The sequence below is a fragment of the Gekko japonicus genome, unplaced genomic scaffold (assembly GCF_001447785.1).
Source record: "Gekko japonicus isolate JY-2015 unplaced genomic scaffold, Gekko_japonicus_V1.1 scaffold2127, whole genome shotgun sequence".
Classification (NCBI taxonomy): domain Eukaryota; kingdom Metazoa; phylum Chordata; class Lepidosauria; order Squamata; family Gekkonidae; genus Gekko; species Gekko japonicus.
In genome coordinates, this window is record NW_015165310.1 from 41,823 (window position 1) to 63,558 (window position 21,736).

The 21,736-nt window shown below is 49.8% G+C and overlaps 1 protein-coding gene across 1 annotated transcript in view; it reads left to right on the forward strand.

Annotated features, from left to right (window-relative positions):
* LOC107109770 (low-density lipoprotein receptor-related protein 1-like) overlaps positions 1-21,736 on the forward strand; it is a gene marked incomplete at its 5' end in the record, with an annotated part of 64,984 nt that overhangs the window by 40,923 nt on the left and 2,325 nt on the right. The window contains one exon of the mRNA XM_015410470.1: positions 17,169-17,413. Coding sequence (XP_015265956.1) covers positions 17,169-17,413 — 245 coding nt within the window. The remainder of the gene's footprint in view (positions 1-17,168; positions 17,414-21,736) is intronic.

Consider the following 21,736-nt stretch of genomic DNA (forward strand, 5'->3'; position numbering starts at 1 on the left):
GGGGGGGGGGGGCAGCTCTAGAAACCTTTCCTATATGGGTGTGAGCCGAACCATCGAACCCTCACATCTAACAACTGAAATAAAACAAAAATCACAGTTTGAGGGGGGGGGGCAAACTATGCATGAGTCCCACGATTGGCTTTCTTGTGGTTTTGGGGCACTGAAAAGCAGCCTGCCCATGGGATTGCAACTGCAGCACTGGGAAAGGAGGCCTTCTCTTTTTGCCCCCCCAGGCTGTTTCCTCAAAAATGCCCCCCCCCACCTGTCTACTTTTAGCCCCACTGTGACGGAGGGGGAAGACCAGCACAATTTGGCTTCCACTTCGTCTTTCTCCACCAGTGGTGATGTTCTATTGGAGAAAAGCTGGAGTGTGGAGAACTAAATGCCTTTTCTTCAAGCATGACACCCCCATTCCATATTGGGGTCTTCACCGCAGCTTTTTAGCGTCAAAACACATCGGAAGATCCAGCTACAGGGCTGGAAACAGTGTGTGTAGTTTGGCCCTAAGCCTAGTTTTCACTATGTGGCGCACCTGGTTTTGCATGTGAAAGAGGGGACAACCAGGGCTTTTTTTTTTAGAAAAAGCCCAGCAGGAACTCATTAGCATAATAGGCCACACCCAACAGCAGTAACTCATTAGCATATTAGGCCACACACCCATGTTACCAGAAGTGTGGTCATCCAGCCACACCCACCTTTCCCTTCTTATTCTGTTTACCTTGTTTGTTGTCCACACCCAGGGCTTTTTTGTAGCAGGAACTCCTTTGCATGTTAGGCCACACACCCCTAATGTAGCCAATCCTAATGAGTTTCTGCTGTTAGGGGTGGCCTATTATGCTAATGAGTTCCTGTTGGGCATGGCCAACTTGGGAGCCAGCCGGAACGCCGTTCCTGTGCGTTCCTGCCCAAAAATAGCCCTGTGGATAACTAACAGACTTCTTGACAGATTAGTGTTCTGTTTGTTGTGGGGTGTGGGTGGATGGGTGGATTCATCATAAGGCCCCTGACATACAATCTAAAATGATACTACTTAGGGCCAAACTATGTGATGATGTTTATGTGAGTCCAGTACGGCGACTCGCGGCCATACTGTAGCTCTGAGTTTGAGTGGGAACTCCGTGTAAAAGGGCTTCATGGTCCCAATTCGGCACAAGGGGACGAGGAGATCCTGTCTCCCCCCACCCACACCCACCCCGCACTGATTTCTCAAGCCAAAACTGTGCAGAGGCAGGCATAGCTTGCCCTGTCTGGGAGTTGCATGTTCAGCCATTCTGTGATTGGTCCCATCACTGCACAAATGATAGCTGTTTTATTATGGCACCTGCTACCTGTTCTGAAAACTTCAGAAATACTCACAGGCTCAACAAGGTTGACATACAGTTATCGTTCAGTGAGACCTAAACCCTAGATTCCTGGCTATTATTCTAGTCATTTGATATGCACTGTGTTAGCTTCCCCTTTCTAACCTCTTTTTTACACCTCTGAGAGTAAGAGTGTATTACTATTAAATAGTGGGTTCCATCAATGTCAGTGATCAGCTCAACTTTATTTGTGATTTCAGCAAGAGCAAGACGAGACCCCAGAGCAGCAGCTCTGTTAAATGGCATGCAATTGCCACACCCAAACACACCCCACTCCCAGGGATAGGCTATTTACATAACATCACTACTTGATTGGTTACTTCCAGAGTCCTTGCAGGCTATTGTTCTTGGGCTTCCAGCTCAGCCAGTCTCTGGTGTGACATACCTGGAATGGTTCAGTTCCAATACAGAACAATTACCTAGCATCATTCAAACCTGCAACAGCCGCTTCTCAAAGCCAGTAAAGAATCCAGCAATCTTTATCTTAGAACGAACACATTTAACTTACTTTGTGGGTCAGTGCTGCTTGGATCAGACTGCTCACATGAATTCTTCAGGTAAGGATGCAACAGGAGGTTGTATTGCCACAGTTCAGAACTAAGCCGCTGCCAAGAGAAGTATAGTTCCTAACCACAGTTTATAATAGTACAAAATGGCACGGGGAAATCCTGCATTGAGCCTGATGGCATCCAGACAGCTTTTTTCTCTCAAGTCTTGCTCAATTTCCTTTCCCTCCATGGCTTCTGCATTTGCAGGTCCCCCGATTCCCACCATTACCTTTTTGGTGTTCAAAGGTGACCCTCTTCTTCCTTTTTCATCTGGATCCAGTCACATCACACACACGTACAGTTTGTCATATTCACACGCCATATATCTTCTCCTTAAAACTTCCTAAGCGTACAAGTGGCCTTGAACGGCTAGGATTGTCTCATGGGGCAAGCCTGCCTATCGTTGTGCCCTGCCTATTCTTCATCCATTTCCCTGGTTGAGGTATTTAGTTTCCGAAGGAAAAGGTGCTGGAATTAAAGCATGTCTGGAACTCGCAGCTGTGAATTTACAAACTGGGCAGCCTGCGGCCCTTCCTTAGCCATAAGGGCAAGCTGAAGATCAATGCAGGCCAAACCCCTGTGATAGACACAGACTTTAGAGGCATGAGCCCACCTAATTCCTGTGGATGGACCCCCATCATTCAAGCTTAAGAAAGCAGTGTGTGGTTTGCCTGGCCACCACGTGTTGCCTGGAGCTATTTGCTGCAAGCCCAAACTGCAGCCTGCCTCGCTTAAGTAGATGTGTTTGGTGTGCGGGGGACTGACCCTTTTGTCAGGGTTTTTTGCGCTGCTTCATTGTTCGAAGCAGCAGTGTGAGAAATTGCCAGCCCCGATATAATGTGCAAGGGCCTTGTGGGGCGGGGGGGGCAGTTGTGTCTCAGACCAGGAAAAATGGCCACAGACCCCGATCCCTTTACACAGTGCCCCACTTTCTGGCAAGCTGCCACAGCAGAGCTGCAGTGCCACCACCCCAAATGGCCAGAGGGTGGTACTGGAGTAGAGAGGATCAGGCGACCAGAAAGGGCCATTAAGTGGCAACCGAGCCCTGGTGTACTAATAAAGCAGCTGTAGAATTTTGTCTAAAAAGCGAAGTTCTGAGGTAAATGTGAAGGTCCTAAAGCATTTCGGAGGAAGACTGAGTTTCACAAAAGTCCACAGACCCCCCACAGTTGTCGTGAATTTCACCTCGAGTGAAATTTTGAGATGAACTTTTTTTGAGATTCCCAATTGGGTGATGCCTCTGAGGAATACTGAGGGGAAACAACAACAACAACAAAAAATTGTGACAGGAGATTTCTCAGGGGAGGTTTGGTACATCCCTTTCAGCAGTCATGAAGGATATAAAGAACTGCCTTATCAGGACAATCAGTCCACTGATCCATCTTATACTGCCATCCCAAACAGAGTTAACACCTCTCCTAAGACCATTGTCTTCAATGGACTTCGAAGGGTGTTCATGCTGCTTAGGATGGCGCTGCTAGTTTCCTACTCTGACAGGCAGCCGTTTGCCGTGATCTCCAGGGCTTTTCCTGGCCCTGCTGCCAGAGATCCTTTTAACAGGAGACAGGAAGGATTGATCCTGGGACTTAAGTCACATACAATGCATTTGCTACAGCACCGAGCTATAATCTCTCCCCTGGAGAAATCTCACAGCACCCAGGTGAGAGCTGAGCCTCTATTCAAGGGAGGAGGAAAAAACGCAAGCGCTTTAACCATGGTGCCATGCCCGCAAGCTAGAATGCATGTAAAATATAGTGTGTAGCCTAACCCAGGACAATCTAGCTTCTTAGTTTTTAATTTATTTAGAAAATTAGTTCCCACCTCAGTCTCTTCACTCTATCTGTAGGGGAGGGGGAAATAGCAAAATGCGTTTTGTCTGGCACTGCTCTTCCTTGTTTCCTGAGCAAGAGATTTCTCAGGAATACGCGACGAGGCTTAAATATCACCACATGTTATTAATGTTCCAAAGCAGCTGAAAATATTTTAGAATGAAAAGATTTTGAGAGATGTCTGAAGATTTAAAGGGGGGGGGATGAGGTGTGGGGGAGGAGCTGCCTTTTTTGTGAGAGGGGTAAAAAAAAAAACCCTTTAGAAAAGATTTACAGAGCCGATAAGTGAACAAAGAGCTGGGATGAAAATAGATCTGAGGCTCGGAGTTGCTATAGATCCGTTTTAATATAGGCGTGTTTGTTACTTTTCAAAGACAACAGGAAAGGTTCTGGCAACGTGTTAATGGGGGCCACAGACAACCAGGAAGGGTACGGTGAGGAGGAATGAAAATTAAATAGGTTCAAGGAGTGGGGAGCAAAGAGGATTCCGGAGAGAGCCGAAGCAGGCTTATTGTTCTTGTTGGGTGGAAAGTAAAGTATAGGAGAGTGCCAGTGTATAGTGGACATTACATTACATAAGCAATGGCGGGGGGGGGGGGGGAGCTTGATCTCTAGGTTGTTGACCAGGAAAAGTCAACACATCACAACCTCTCAAGGACCTAACGGCACATTATATTTTCCCCAGGAACATCCTTCCACCCAGTCTAACTTTTCCAACCTGAAACAGGATCAGAGGAGGGGTGCTATTGCAGAAATATTATTTGTATCTCATCAGCCATGATGGAGAAGAAGAAGAGATGAAGAGATGGGATTTATACCCCGCCCTTCACTACCCAAAGGTGTCTCAGAGCGGCTTACAAACTCCTTTTCCCTTCCCTCCCCACAACAGACACCCTGTGAGGTAGGTGGGGCTGAGAGAACTCTTGACAGAAACTGCTCTTTTTCAAGAACAGCTCTTATCAGAACCACGGCTTGCCCAAGGTCATCCAGCCAGGTGCAAGTGGAGGAGTGGGGAATCAAACCCGGGTCTCCCAGATTAGAGTCCGTGCACTTAACCACTACACCAAACTGGAGCTAGAAAAGATCCTTAAGCGTAAGGAGGCATTGCTGGTGACCAAGATCAAGATAATTCATACCATAGTATTCCCCATTACTATCTATGGCTATGGAAGTTGGACAATGAAGAAAGCTGACAGGAAGAACGTAGATTGCTTGAAACGTGGTGTTGGAGGAGAGTTTTACGGATACCGTGGACCGCCAAAAAGGCCAAATCAGGGGGTCCTAGACCAAACCAAGCCTGAACTCTCCCTAGGAGCTAAAATGACTAAACTGAGGCTATTGTACTTTGGTCACATGAGAAGATAAGAGTCATTGGAAAAGATAATAATGCTCAGGAAAGTTGAAGGCAGCAGGAAAAGAGGAAGACCCAACATGAGATAGACGGACTCCATCAAGGAAGTTACGGCCCTCAGTTTGCAAGACCTGAGAATGGGTGTTAACAGTAGGACATTTTGGAGGACACTGATTCACAAGGTCGCCATAAGCTGGAAGCGACTTGGTGGCACTACACACACACACACACACAAACCCCTCATCAGCTCCTGAAAGGGCAAACAGGATCCCCTGGGGCCATTTCAGGTTGGGAACATGGCACAAGGGAAAAGTTCTAAGCCCCCTCTCTCCACATTCCACAGTCTCAATTGGAATTGGGCCCGTACACTGAACAGGGAAGTACAGTACCTCAAAACATGCCTCTCCAACCAACCACGGGAACATTTCTAGGGAAAACACAACACAGACTGCTAGGAAGGTCCTATGTCATTTGTGGCACTTGGCTGCCCACATCCAGAGGAGTACCTCACGCATGATGTATTTTAGCCATTTTCCCCCAAGGTTTTTTAAATGCACACCTAAAACTGTGAAGCCTAAGTGTGTATTTGCAAACAGCTGTATTCTGTGAGTATACTCACCGAGGAGGGATGATTGGGTTCCCTGTTCAATGTATGCTTATTCTTTTCCCTCTGCATAACAGCAAAATGGCCCTAAGTCTACGCTCAAGATTCCACAAACAGCTAATTCTGTCATTGTGGGAGACTAACGGCTAGCAGAAGGCGCTGTGACCTGGGGTGTCCCTGGTTCAAAACATTCCTTTACTCTGGTGGTCTTGAGCAAACTACTCTTCTCAGTCCCCCGAAGGTGGGATAACAATACTGCCCTGCCTTAAAGGGCTATTTTGAGGGTTAGTGTCATAACACACAGTAGAAATCTCAAGTATTATTATTATTATACTCTCTACTTGCCATAAAGTACAACCAGTGTTCCCTCTAAGCTGAGTTGGTCTGAGCTAGCTCACAGTTTTTTAGCCTCTGGCTCACAGTCTTTTGTCTCAGCTCAGGAAGGACGGCTCCAGAGCAAACTGATTTATGCAGTAGGTAAATCGCTCGCTCACAACTTTAATGCCCGTAGCTCACAAGGTAGAATTTTTGCTCACAAGACTCCACATCTTAGAGGGAACATTGCGTACAACCATAGTTCCCAAGTCCTGAGTTCAGTTTCAGCTTGCTGAGGAACAATGCTGTTTGTTCACCGTCCTGAGTCGTAGTAGTATTTAGGCTGGTTACCCCCAGTCATGACCTTTCCTGAGAAATTTGGTGCCTGGCTCTTGTTGGGGTGACAAGGGACCTTCCCTTGTTTTCCCCACCCACATGTTCCATGCTTCGCAGTAATTTCATGCTGCCAGCTCCTTCCCCGTCTGTCACACCCAATTTGACACTGCTGCTTCCAGGGGAGAGATGTCCGTTATGATTTTTGTCTGCGGTTCCATCAGCAGCTTGTCCCCAAGAGGAGCCCGTCATCGCCCACCTACAGGAACAGAAGCTGTCACACTGAATTGCACTGCCCACACTGGCCAGGATGTAGGTTCACATGGGAGTTTGGCAGGGAGGAATTTACCACTCACCCTATTTTCCACACCCGAAGGACAGCAGCACCCCTGGTGAATCCATCTGGAGACTGTTTTCCTCCCTGAATAATGTTTGGAACCACTGTAAACTATCACTTTCTTGGGGCCTAGTTGCGATAAGTAATATGTCTCTGACCAGTTTTACCTCCGCCGAGTATTACCTAATATGAATAATCCCTATTCCTGCTTGAGAGTAAGTGTAAACAACAAGAAAAATATCACCGTGATAACTGACTACGAACTATATCTCAAAACATAATAAACAATTCACATAAAAAACTCAAAATACTCAGATATTATATTTCTGCTGCTTCTGCCAACTCTGTCGGCTTATCATGGACTTCGTGTAGCTCCAGAAAGAAGAAAGTGTGGTATAAATTCTTTCTTCCCCCGGTTGTTGTGTGGGAAATTCTACTGTTTAAAAGCTCTAGGTGAGGGGCACAAACCTCCAATGGGCCAGAAGGCTGGGCAGACTCCCTACGTATGGTTGCCATCTCCAAGTTGGAAAATTCCTGGAGATTTTGGTGCAGAGGCTGGGGGAGGGCGGGGTTTGGGGAGGGGAAGGACCTCAACTGGGTATAAATGCCTCCAAGGCAGCCATTTTCTCCAAGGGAACTGATCTCTGTAGTTTGGAGATCAGTTGTAATTCAAGGAGATCTCCAGGCCCCACCAGGGCATTGGCAACCCTGTTCCCGCTGCTTTTCATGTGGTAGGGTGCCGTTCCTAGCCTCAACAGCCAGCTCCTATATACACCATCTGCTGCCTGATCTTGACACACTTCCATATCCCCACTCTTTAAATTCCTCTACCAGTGTTACTACTACCCTTCCAATCACCACTGGAGCACACCCCAGGAGTTTCCAATTCCCCAAGTTTCTGGTTGCTCCTACAATATCTTTTCACATTCAAAAACATTGCCCTGCCCTAATCCTGCCTATCCCTAAATCCCTACCATCTGATATTGTTTTCCACCAACTCAAGGCCGTTGCTGTTCATTTCACAATACTTGTTCCACTATTTAAATGGGCATGGAAGGAAGCTAAAGTTTAGTCAGGTAATCATACACCAAATTCCAAAACGTGCCATGGAATACATAGTTAATAGATCTGCCAAATGGAGCTAGGGATGGCTGGGAGAGATTTTTCTACAGATCTGAATAAAGTCCCAGGTTTGTAGAAAAATCTGAAATTTAAAAAAAAAATACTTTGGAGGGGATTAAAGTTCCCCCAAATAATAGAAAAACACATGTAGCTTTAAGAAAAGAATGCCCACGGAGCTCTCAGTGGCCATTTGGGAGGTTGCCAGGCAACTACAACAATATTGCTGAGCCTTCGGAACTTTGGTTTCTGTAACTTGGAGGCCAAGATAGCCCTGAAAAAGCTCCTCCCCCCTTCCACTGTTAATGTCTCCTGCAAGCAGCAGCCACATACAACTAGGCTCAGCCATGCAGCTGGGCCTCTCTCTACCTTGGGAAAGCCTGCCAGGGGGAGAGACAGAGGGAAAGCTGAAGATGGGGAGGGGGCAGATAAGGCCGGCTGGATAGCGGGTGAGAAGGAGAGATGGAAGCAGGAAAAGGTGAGAGACTATAATGCTCCCTCTAAGGTGTGTGGAGTCTTGTGAGCAAAAATACTATTTTGTGAACTACTGGCATTAAAGTTGTGAGCGAGCGATTTGGCTACTGCATAAATTAGTTTGCTCTGGAGCCATCCTTCCTGAGCAAAGACAAAAATGTGTGATCTGGAGTTTTAGAAACTGTGAGCTAGCTCACACTCAGCTTAAAGGGAACACTGTGAGGGCTGCCAGAGAAAGAGGAAATCGTGGGGGAGGAGATGTCCCTCACAACGCCTTCCATGTCCCCTATACACATTTATTTATTCTAAAACATTTTCATAATGCTTTTCCACAGCCCAAGGCAAATCCCAAAGGGGGGGGGGAGATAAAATCCAATAATTGTATCTAAAGCAAAAGCCAGCAAAAGCAAACAGAAAACAAAATTATTCCAGATGGGTGGCCGTGTTAAGCCTGCATCAGCAGAATAAAGCAGGAATCTTAACGCCACCTTCAAGATTAACAGAAATTTATTCCAGCATAAGCTTTCGCGAGGCAGTGAGTTCTGACTCGGAAAGCGTGTGCTAGAACACCCTTTTGCTAGTATTTGAGAGGCTGCCGGTCTCCCGTTTTATTTCAAAAACCTGAAATAATACCTACACAGCAGATCTTAGCAATACAAGGCCCTCCAAAATGAAAACATCTGATATCTGTGGTATAGCACAAGGTCAGCCGCCCAAGGACATTGCCGCTCAAACTAGTTCAAGATTTCGGGAGAATGCAGAAGGCCACTTTTGGGAACTCCAAAGGACACCTCTGAAACAGGGCCTGTTGCCTTATGAAGTTCTTTGGTTTGGCTTTGTGAAAGTGTGTGTTTTGTGAAAGTTGTGAAAGTGACCAAGTGTTTGGTGGGAGATCCTTGGCTCATAAGAACGTAAGAGCCCTCCCGGATCAGACCAATAGTCCATCTAGTCCAGCATCCTGTCTCCCACAGCAGCTATCCAGTTGCTCTGCGGGGCCAACAACAGGAACACAGAGGCCGAGGCCTTCCCCTAATGTAGCCTCCCAGCACTGGGATTCAATAGCTGGCCTGGGTTAGTGTGAGCTAGCTCACCGCTCACCGTTTTTTAGCCTCCAGCTCACACATTTTTGCCTTTGCTCAGGAAGGAGGGCTCCAGAACAAACTAATTTATGCAGTAGCCAAATCGCTCGCTCACAACCAATGTTCCCCCTAAGCTGTGGAGTCTTGTGAGCAAAAATTCTACTTTGTGAGCTGCTGGCGTTAAAGTTGTGCGCGAGCGATTGGGCTGCCGCATAAATTTGTTTGCTCTGGAGCCGTCCTTCCTGAGCGAAGACAAAAATATGTGAGCTGGAAGCTAAAAAACTGTGAGCTGGCTCACACTAACTCAGCTTAGAGGGAACACTGCTCACAACATTAATGCCAGTAGCTCACAAAGTAGGATTTTTGCTCACAAGACTCCACAGTTTAGAAGGAGCATTTCTGGCCTCAGAATGCAGGGGTTCCCTTCATTCACCATGGCTAATCGCCACTGATGGACCTATCTTCCACAAATCCGTCTATACCTCTTTCGAAGTTGTCTATGCCTGTGGCAATCACTGGCTACAAATTCCACATTTTAAGCACTCTGGGTGTCAAGTAGTATTCCCTTTTGTCTGTCCTGAGTTTGCTGCCCATCCGTTTCAGCTTCAACCTCCCCCCCCTCCCCAGCTCCCCAGCTGTAAACTTGCTGTGTGAGCCTGGAGGCCGAGCCCTGCCTTCCTCAGTTCAACCCCACTCTGCCCGTGTTATAATTGTAAGGATCAAACTGGCCCGCCTTATAGGGTTGGTGTGAGATCAACTGCAATATCACATTGAAAATATTTTGAAAACAAAAATATCCATTTCGGTAGAAATGTAACACCAGACAACATTGCTGCAGAAGTTTGTTTTGAACCTAGCTGGGGGTGGTACGGGCCCCGAAGGGGATGGGTCTACTTTTGTTGAGGTAACAAAACACCCCAGGTGTGTCCAGTGGGGGCAACTCTTCAGGGTCTCAAAGCCAGGATCTTTCCCAACCCTGCGACCTTTTTTTAAACTGGAGATATCAAAACTGGGCCCTTCTGTATTCAAACCACGTGGTCTACCATTGAGCGAGGCTCCTTCTTTATGTTCAGAATATCTTACCGTCTAGAGGTACCTTAGTAGAGGCCTTCTACAGCGCTGACCATATTTACACTCTTACGCCTGTACTTGTGCGAGTGAGGCAAAGCAAATTAAACGCATCTGGGCAAACAAAGCCTAAAGAGATTAAAGTGTCAATGAAATGTTATCTTCTTCACATGGCAGGGTATAAGCACACCCCTGGAAAATGCTCCATTGAGCGAGGCTCCTTCTTTATGTTCAGAGTATCTTACCGTCTAGAGGTACCTTAGTACAGAGGCCTTCTACAGCTCTGACCATATTTACACTCTTAGGCCTGTACTTCTGCGAATGAGGCAAAGCAAATTAAACTCATCTGGGCAAACAGGAAAGCCAAAGCCTAAAGAGATTAAAGTGTCAATGAAATGTTATCTTCTTCACATGGCAGGGTATAAGCACACCCCTGGAAAATGCTCCACGTTTCCTTCCCTGCCATCACATCCTTTAATGCATGGCCAGTGGCTACAACCAACGCCTCTGTCCTCATCCACAGTCACATTTCTGGATGGTATCCTAGAATTCAGTTCAACACAGTTTGGGCGCACTGGATTGTGGGATGTGGGAACTGTCTGCAGCCAAAGGGCTTCCTGATGATTGCTGGAGCTGGGTATCATTGTAGATCTCAGTGGGGTGTGGCAGATGCATGAGGGCGATAAGGAGGAGGAGATTGGATTTATACCCCGCCCTTCACTACCCAAAGGTGTCTCAGAGCGGCTTACAAACTCCTTTCCCCTCCCCTCCCCACAACAGACACCCTGTGAGGCAGGTGGGGCTGAGAGCTCTGACAGAAACTGCTCTTTTTCAAGAACAGCTGTGCCAGAACTACAGCTTGCCCAAGGTCATCCAGCCAGGTGCAAGTGGAGGAGTGGGGAATCAAACCCGGTTCTCCCAGATTAGAGTCCGCACACTTAACCACTACACCAAACTGGCAAAGCATAAAACCCCACTCTTGGATACATCCAGAGTCAATATTGAGGGGGGAAAGTGGTGTATTGAAAGAGCATTTGCTGTGAATATTTTCTTTTAAATTCCAAGAATCAAGGCAATGTGATAAGAACATAGGAAGCCAAAGTTGGATCAGGCCAATGGCCCATCCAGTCCAACACTCTGTCACACAGTGGCCAAAAATACCATGTGTCATTAGGAGGTCCAGCAGTGGAGCCAGGACACTAGAAGCCCCCCCACTGTTGACACACACACCCCCAGGCACCAAGAATTCAGAGCATCACTTGCCCCAGACCTTGAGGCTAATAGCCACTGATCAACCACAAGACAGTCTGAAACGCAACCCCTCTTTTTAAGCCAAGAAGGTCTGTGCTTTTTGGAATGTACATCTAGTGCCTAGGCTCCCTGGACTCTTCTTAATGAGTAACTCAGCCTGTAGATCTCATTTTTAATGTATTTATTGGCTTCATTTATACCCTGCCTTTCTCCCCAGTAAGGAGCTGCGGTGGCTCAAGTGGTTAAGACGCTGAACTGCAGGCTGGAAGGTTTGTAGTTCAGCAGTTCGAGACCTGAGTGCTGCATGACGGAGTGAGCTCCCGTCTCTGGTTCCAGCTCCTGCCAACCTAGCAATTCAAAAGCAAGAAATTGCAAGTAGATAAATAGGTGCCACTTTGGTGGGAAGGTAACAGTGTTCCGTGCACACTGGCCTTTAGTCATGCCGGCCACATGACCACGGAAACATCTTCAGACAGTGCTAGCTCTTCGGCTTGGAAACGGAGATGAGCACCGCAACCCTAGAGTCGGATTCAACTGGCTTTCGAGCAAGGGAAACCTTTACCTTTCTCCCCAGTGGGGCTCACAACACTCCATTCCTGTTTTACCCTCACAATGACCCTGTGGATTAGTTTTGGCTGACAGTATGTGACAGGCCCCAGGTCACCCAGCGAGCTTCCATGGCAGAGAGAGGATTCGAACCTGAGTCTCCCAGAGACTAGTTTTAGACTCCAACCACTACACCATACTGGCTCTAAGACTATAGGTTTCATAAACCAGCCAGGGATTTAGATATCGCTGAAGAACCACAGGTGGATTAAAACATCAAGAGGTGCCAGTCTCTCCCCCACCCCCACCTTTCCCACTTCCTAGATGACACACCTAGCTTTCAGCAGCTTCCCCAAACTCATGGTGAATGGAAAACAGTTGTGGACAGCCAGTATTAGGTATTAAGCAGAGCATTATGGGATTGGTAGGATGAGCTGTGCATTGAGGAAATGTGGGTGTCTGCTTTCACCTCCAGCAATAGTGGCCCAGAGCCAACATTGGGTGTATCTTTAGCCCCCCCCAGATGTGTGCCAGGCCAGCTGTGAAGCTGATAGGCCTTTTAGACTCCCACTGCCAGAATACGGTCAAACCAGTAAAATAATGGAGGGTTGAGCAGCCAGTTTGGTGTAGTGGTTAGGAGTGGGGACTAATTTGGGAGAACTGGGTTTGATTCCCCACTCCTCCACTTGCACCGGCTGGATGACCTTGGGTCAGTTACAAGTTGTTTCAGAGCTTTTCTCTCTTAAGCAGTTCTCAAAAGAGCTCTCTCAGCCCCACCTACCTCACAGGGTATCTGTTGTGGGGAGGGGGAGGGGAAGGAGACTATAAGTCACTCTGAGACTCCTTCAGGTAGTGAAGGGTGGGGTATAAACCCAATCTCTTTTTCTTAACTTTCTGCTTTGGGCCTCTCTACGTTGCATGGGTGACAGGTGACTTGTCTGGTATCCTTTTCTCCTCTACAGCATCCTTCCTTCCATCCCATGTTCCAAAGGGGAAGAAGAAGAGATTGGATTTATACCCCAACCTTCACTACCCAAACGAGTCTCAGGGCAGCTTACAATCTCCTTTCCCTTCCCCTCCCCACAACAGACACCCTATGAGGTAGGTGGGGCTGAGAGAGCTCTCTTGAGAACTACTCATGAGGGAACAGCTCTGAGAGAACTTGTAACTGACCCAGGGTCACACCAGCAGCTGCATGTGGAGAAGTGGAGAATCAAACTTGGTTCTCCCACATTAGAGTCCGTGCTCCTAACCACTACACCAGACTGGCTCCCTATGGACTCTCTGGGAGTCCATAGCCTTCACTTGCCACTTCAGAGTAGAGATTGCCCCCTCGCTCCTGAAGTCCACAAGAGGGCACTTTATGTTGCCAGAAAAGCACCGCCCTTGGTAAACAGGCTGGCTCCACATTACAAGTCACCCCTGGATCCTTTCCTCTAGCTGCCCACCCTTTGGCGCGGCTTCCCTTTCCGCAAAGTCTGGCTATTTGGAGGCACTCCTTCCATGCGGGGTGGGGGCGGTAAGACCGTTCACCCCAGAGAGGATCCTACTTTGGCATGAGTGACTCCAGCACTCCTTCCGAATGCCAGGCAGGTTGGGTAGCAGGTGTAGAGCTGCTGGGAGGAGTGCCCTCCGTGCCAGTTGCAAATGGGCCAGGTGGCCAGTGAAAGGGCACGCAGCTGGTGCCAAGCAGCAGCTCCCTGTCTACAGTCCTCATTTTCTCTCTAGGCGGTTTTGTCTCCCTCCCCCCAACTTCCTCCACTGCTCACACAACCAGGAGGAGCCCTGTCAGTCTTGGAGGGGAGAGAAGGGGGGGGGGGAAATAACACTCGGATAGGTGTTTTTCCATGGAAATGGAAGGATCCCTGCCTACTTGTGAAGCAGTAAAATGGCTTAAGCTTTCAGGCCACACTCTGCCTACCCAACAGGCCAGTTTGGGGTAGAAATGGGAGGAGATGGGAGGTGGGGTTCTGCCCTTGGTAGTGGGGGGGGGCAGAATATCGGGATGCAACATCCTTTTGTGGGACCCTTGGTTTGGTAGTGCTGGGGAGTCTTTACAGCGCCCTGTTTGGTGTTTTAATAGGTCAGGATTGGAACTCAGGACCCCAGCCTCCAGGTGGGATGTGGGGATCCCCCCGGAATTACAGCTCAGAGTGAGCTCCCGTCTCTGGTCCCAGCTCCTGCCAACCTAGCAGTTCGAAAGCAAGAACATAAGAACATAAGAGACGCCAATGTTGGATCAGGCCAAAGGCCCATCCAGTCTAACACCCTGTGTCACACAGTGGCCAGAAATACCAGGGGCCATCAGGAGGTCCACCAGTGGGGCCAGGACATAGAAGCCCTCCAACTGTTGACCCCCCCCCAAGCACCAAGAAGACAGAGTATCACTTGCCCCAAAGCCCCTATCTATACCTTGTGGCTAATAGCCACTGATGGACCTCTGCTCCATATGCTTATCTAATTCCCTTTTGAAGCCGTCCATGCTTGTAGCCGCCACCACCTCCTGTGGCAGTGAATTCCATGTGTTAATCACTCTTTGGGTGAAGAAGTACTTCCTTTTATCCGTTCTAACCCGACTGCTCAGCAATTTCATTGAGTGCCCACAAGTTCTTGTATTGCAAATTGCAAGTAGATAAATAGGTACCGCTTCGGTGGAAAGGTAACAGTGTTCCGTGCGCCTGGGCGTCCAGTCATGCCGGCCACATAACCACGGAAATGTCTCTGGACAGCGCTGGCTCTTCAGCTTGGAAACGGAGATGAGCAGCGCATCCCTAGAGTCGGATTCGACTGGCTTTCGAGCAAGGGAAACCTTTACCTCCAGACTAGAGAGATAACTTCCCCTGGAGAAAATGGATGCTATGAAGGGCATTGTAACCCACTGAAGAAGAAGAAGAAGAGAAGAGATTGGATTTATACCCCACCCTTCACTTGGAATTTCAGAGAGCCTTACAAACTCCTTTCCCTTCCTCTCCCCACAACAGACACCCTGTGAGGTGGGTGGGGCTGAGAGAACTGTGACACAAACTGCTCTTTTTCAAGGACAGCTGTGCCAGAGCTTGTGACTGACCCAAGGTCATATCAGCAGGTGCAAGTGGAGGAGTGGGGAACCAAACCCAGTTCTCCGAGATTAGAGTCTGCACACTTAACCACTACACCAAACTGGCTCCCTGTCCTCCCCAAGCTCGATTTCCAAATCTCCAGGAGTTTCCCAACCTGGAACTGACCACCCTATGCCCCACATCCCCTACCAGTGTGTGTGTGTGCAGACCAGGCAACCCTAGTTGGAATTCAAGCCCGCTTGAAAAGTTGGGAGGAACGACCTCTGCTAGAAAAGCTCCTCTATCAAATATCCAGTGCTGTGGAGGGTGTTTCGGAGGTGAAACGATAGCTCTCTGCACATGCTCAAAGGCACCACTTCCTTTATTGCCACTTTGCATGCATCTGGGATTCATGATTATTGTTTTACTCCTTTCATTTCTTAAAAAAATAAAAATAAAAGCCTCAGATGTCCCGGGTGCTGCAGACATAAAACCAGCCCCTGCCCCAAGGCATTCAAACCGAGGTTCCTTAGATCGTATTTACAGAAGCGTCTCCAGGCTAAGCACCGAAAAGCGAGTTCCGAAGCTCCAATTAAACCCTGCCTCTATTTGAAGAGAGGATTCTTTTCTCTCTCTCTCTCTCTTTTGTAAAAGCCACCTTTACTCAAACTGGCAGGGGGAGGGAAAAAACACAATAATTTTCAAACGCTGCAGACTGCAACCTTGAGCATCCGCGGGAGACCCATTGAAGCCGCCGGATTTACGCGCGTGCAAACGTGGGGGGGGGGCACCGCCATGCCTCGCGACGCCCTCCTCCCGCAAATCCTAAAAGCGCAAACAGCCCTCAACCATCCAGCCCTTCCGACGCCTGGGTGTGACCCCCGCCTAGGACGACTGGCAGCATTGCTCCCGCCGGCGGCGCCCCCCCCCCCCTTCTCCACCTCTGCCTCCCCAGTTTTAATCCCGCCCTCGAAGAAACTAGTGAGGGTCCTTCCCTCCAGCGCCCCCCCCACCCCCCCCCCATCAATTCCCTTCCCTCCCCCCCCAGGAAGAGGAGGGGTGTCGGGCGAAGACTGCCACATCCCCTCCCTCCCGCGGAGTGCAGCCGGGGATTGGTGAACTGGGGAATTGGGGAGCAACATCTCTTCTTCTCCCCCCCCCCGGTGTTTTTGGGCAGGGCTCCTGCAACTCACGCCCGTCTGCGCTCAACGCCCTCCTTCCGAGCAAGTGCCGGAGACTCAACTTTCTTCCTTTCCGTCTCTCCCCCCGGCCAATAATCCTCAGCGCATCTTGGATTGCTGCTCCGGGAACCTGCTGCTTTCGCCTTCTTGCGCCGCGCTTTGCTGTTCTCCTTCCGACCTCGAGGATTTTCTCTCGGGGGGCGATCTGGCGCCCTCCTCACACACACACCCATCCCCAGCCTCTCCCTTTGCTTAATTCTCTCACCCGCCCCCCCTTCCCCTCCGTGCTTTCAATGCTGGTGGAACAGTCTTGCCTTGCAACATGAAGGTCCTCAGCTGGGTCCGTCTCGTCCTCAGCCAGTGGCTTTTGCAAAAGGTGAGGAGCCGGGGCGTTTGGCTGGCGTGGCGGGGCTGGGGGGTGAGGCTTGAAAAGGATGGAAAGTTGGGGCCGGTGGAGACGACCGCCTGGTGCTGAAGCAAACTCCGATTGGGGCAGCCCGGAGAATACTGCCCGATCCGAAAGGACGGGAGGCGCGGGGGGGGCCTTGGCGGGAATCGTTTCCCAACTTCGACTCCGCGCCGGCTGGCGAGTGGTTGGAACGCAAAGCCCGCCAAGGCTCGACGTGTGTCTCCAAAGTTAGGGGGATGCGGGTTTCTGGGGCGGGGAGTCGCTGTTGGCGGGGGCCCCCCGGACAACTGGGTTTCTCCCTCCCCCCTCTTCCCCCCCTCCGAAGCCAGGGCCGCTGGGCCCTTCCGTCTGGCGGCTCCGCGGAAGGCGACTCGCGAGGCGGAGACCGTGGGAATAGAGCCTCGCCGCCAATTCGGATCGTCTCGCCGCGGAGGCGGCTCGGTGGGACTCCGGGTCAGGGCGGGCTCTCGGTGCTCGCGCCGCTTTGCGCTGGGAACGAAAAGGGGAGGGAAAAGGCGAGCGAGAGCCTGGACTGGCCGGTGCGATGCGGGTCTTTCCGGGCGCTCCGACGTTCGTTCCTAGGACGCTGTACTGCCCCCGCGTGTTAAGAGTCGCGGCGCGCAGAATCACACGACTCGGGCTTCAGAGGTGCGCGCCGTTCTCACGCGCCGCGGTGTGTACAGATCCCTTCACGCGTCATCGTGCGGAGGGGTTCTTACAGTAGTGGTTTGCCACATCTGCACGTGGGAATGATGTCAGGGTATTCACGCGCGTACACGATGCGTGCCTGCAAGGGGCCGGGATGAGAGGGAGCGAGACCTGTGTGTGTGTGTATTCCTTCACAAACGCCAGACGGGGTGTTCCGTGCGATGAGAGTGCTACACCCCTGTATCAACACAACACTTGCTGCGATCGGGGGTGCCTGCAGGCAGAACGTCTTAGGCAGACCTTCCAGCAGGATCCCATCATTTTAGTTTAATTTCCATTTCATCGCCTCATAAAAAAACTGCCTCGCCCAGACTTTTCTGGGGACGCTCCAGTGCCTCGAAGACTGGGGTGAGGTTTCCCCTTTGGCCCTTCAACTCCCCTCTCTTCCTTTGAGGTGCTAATGGCCGTTATCCCTTCAGTCTTTGGGCTGGTTCAGAATTGAGCGATTTTAGGCAAGGCTCTGACTTTTTGTGTTCATTTGCGACTGTCTCCAATGCAAACCAGCATGCTGCCTTGGAGATGTGTCAGGCCTTTGCATAGGGCCCTACAGACACCCCCCCCCCCCTTCCTTTGCTCTTCTTGGGGAGGGCATTTGACAGGGGCAGGTTCTGAGGTGGGTGACTCCCACCAGTCCACCAAACCCTGGTAAAACTTGCCCCGCCTCTGACCTTGACCAGCCCCCGTCTTCCAGCAAATCCCTTTGCCCAAGATATTTGCCTGAACCACTCAGTTTCCCCCACTGTGGATACTTTTGAAAGAGGGTAACTGATGGTGGATGGCCCAGGCTCACCTGATCTGGTCGGGTCTCGGAAGCGAAGCTGAGTCATAAAAACCTAAGAGAAGCCATGTTGGATCAGGCCAGTGGCTCATCCAGTCCGACACTCTCTGTCACACGGTGGCCAGAACCCAGGTGCCATCAGGCGGTCCACCAGCGGGGCCAGGACTCCAGAAGCCCTCCCACTGTGGCCCCCTCAGGCATAGAGAATTCCGAGCATCACTACCCCAGACATACTGTTCCTATATATACCTTGTGGCTGATAGCCACTAACGGGACCTCTGCTCCAGATGTTTATCCAGCCCCTTCTTGAAACTTGTGCTTGTAGCTGCAATCCGTTCCTGTGGAAGTGAATTTCACATGTTAATTACTCTTGGTTAGTACTTGGATGGGAGACCACCAAGAAAGTCCAGGGCTGTTATGTGGAGGCTAGCGATGGCAAACCACCTCTGTTCGTCTCTTCCCTTGAAATCTCTGTAGGGTCCCCTAATTTAGCTGCAACTTGCTTGCACTTTCCACCACCTATGGATGGTGCAATCCCAAACAGGCTTCTCCCCTTCTAAACCCGATGGATTTAGAAGGGTGGCTTTGCTGTGGCTGGTGTTTCCCCCGAGTTCCTGTACTTATGTTCCCCCAGGCTCTGGCCTAGTGTCTCCTCATTGGCTAAAACCAGAAGTCTCCACGGCCCATTAGCTGTTCCACTTGGAGGCCTGCCCTTTCTAATCTACCCAGTTTAAGATAAGTAGAAAAGCACTTAAAGCAAAGTGTTATTAAATAATTGCAGAACCCTCCTGACACAGACCATTCTCTCCTCCAACCCTCCCAGGCCTTGCATATTTCCCTGCTTTTTCCAAATATGCTACTTTAAAAAAACACAAAAACAAAAGTGCAGTTCCTTCCTAAACGATCTGGCCCCAGTGATTTGGAACTTTTGAACGGTTTCTCCTTAGACAAGGCGAACAATAGCTTTCCGTAAGGATCATAAAATTTTGATTCTTCTCTGTCGGCTTCAGACGCTGGTGTGTATGCATGTGTATAAAATAATTCCTTCACAGGTAGCTGGAGTTGCGATTTTTAGTGCTTGCAAATAGGGAGTTAAGAGCTTTTGGCTCAGTTCTTTAATTTCCCCCACCCCCTCCCGCCCTCCTCCCTACCCTGTGTCTTATTTTTCTTTTTACGGCATTGTATAGTTGCAGGCAGAAAAGAAGGAACGGCTCATTAAGCGCCGGGCCAGCAAGAATCGGATTTCATGACAATCAATTTTTACTTTTCAACAGTTTTCGTGAATGCCGAAGAAAAGAAGCATCCCCCCCCCAAAAGCACCACCCCTCTTTCCTTCTCAAGGCTCTGCGTGGCTCTGCTGCCACTCAGACTTTGCAAGGTTAGATCTAACCAGGCTGTCTTCTCTGTAGCGAGAGGGAGGGAGGGAAGGATTCCTTAGAGACTAACCTACCCCCCCCCCCGGCCTTCATGGCAGCCCTGGGAGCATCGCTTTTAAGATTTTTTTGGGAGGGGGAGAATCCTTTGTTTTAATCAGATAAGGAGTGATTTTTGTCGCCGGTGCACCAAAAGCCGGGAGGATCAAAGGGGCGAAGCGTGCAGGTGGGAGAGAATCTTGGCTACCGGTGTCTGAGGCTCTGCGTTAGGTCTCCTTTTCAAAGCGGTTCTCCTGTGGCTGAGGTGAAAAAGCTCTAGATCTGGGTGGGAAACACTCCCTTCCCGGTACCTCTCGCTCTATCTGACATGGCTTGAAATCGGCAAAGTTAAGGAAGGGGTGCACGTGGAAAAAAACAAACCCTTGACCGTGTACTATCAGTTCCTCACCATGATCGACATGCAAGCACTCGGCTGCGATCCGCTACCCGGATACCGAGTCCCGTTATCATCAGCAGAGCTACTCCAAAGCGAGGAGTCCCTGTGGGCCTCACTCTCATTCGGTGACGTGTCTGCCCTTACCGTGGCCTTCTGGCATTGTGACCTCGCCCCGACGTGTCTGCCCTTACCGTGGCCTTCTGACAGTGTGGCCTCGCCCCTTAAACTTTCAGATTTTATCTCAGTGTTTTCTGCTGTCTTCCCTGCCCTGCGGAGGGATACACTTGCCCATAGATCCGTGTCTGCAGCCAGTGGGGTTTGGTAAACCTGCTGCAGATAACCACACCAAAGCAAGGCCGTGCAACCCTGTTCTTTGGAGTGAGAATTTGGTCGATACTCGAGCCCACGGGAATTTTCATTACTCGTCCCTCTGTCCCCACCCTCAAGTTCTTCTGACCTTTTCAGAAGATAGAGGTGCTCAAGCGTCACTGCCATTGGGTTCTAGTCTACTCTCCAGTAGATAAGGAAGTCTGGGTTTTTGTGATCACAGGCATGCTGAGGGATCCAGAATGTCGTGGAGGGAGCGCTAAATTTTGCAGCTGTCACGGGAGCAAAAGAACCTTCCTTTTTCAAAAAAAACAAAAGAGCAGCCTCCTAGTCCTCAGTATTGTTGAAGGCAACCTGGAGAGAAAGAAAAGCATGAAGGTTGTTTGGTAACCCCTAACAGCTAACGGGGAATTAATCTTTCATTAGACAGGGTCGTGTTTCATCCTTATTCACAGTGCAGGTTTTTCTTCACTGCGTTCCTATCCCACCCTTACCCCAATTTATCTTCACAATACCCCAGCGAGTTGGGCTGAGATGCAATGCCTTGGCCATGGCCTTCAGGTTTTCCAGTTCCAAAAACTGGGTCCAGAGCTCTGCTCCCCAACCTGTATTCTGCACCCTCATCTTTACCTATTGAAAGTTCCAAATTCTGTAACCCGCTATGACAGCCGAAACAGTTAGGTCAGCTCATGTAGGCCAGTTGTTTGCATAACTGACTCCTACTTCAGACTTTAGATTGCTAGTTTCAGATTCTTTGTTCTGTATGGAATCGCTTTATTCCTGCTTTGTTAGTTGATGACAGTGGGGAGGGGGGGAGATTGTTGGATGTGATTTGGGATAGGGGGGGGGTTATCTCAAGAAGGGTTCTGAGACCGGAGCACTTAAAGGTGCTCTTCTTCCTAAAATCAGGCCAGCAGTGCTTGGCTCGGAGAGGATAACACGTGGTGTGGGAAGGAAGCAGTAATGCTGATGTGGACACACACCCCACTCTCTCTGGTTCCAAGGGCTTTGCACGGCTCCCATCAGTTATTGCCTTTAGGTTCTCTATCCTGTCCTTCATAGGAGGGGCACTGTTGTCCTGCAAGGGTGTTGCTACCTAGCAGATGTCCATCCGCTCTCTGCAAAGATGCTGCTGTTTTGGCACACGGCAGGCACTGCAAGGGGATTCAGCCGGAAGCCTTCTCGGCTTCCTTTTTCCTTCTCCATCGGCCTTCTTCAACCTTGACGGGCCTTTCTTCCTGAGCATTTTGTCCTGCTGAAACGGGACCGGC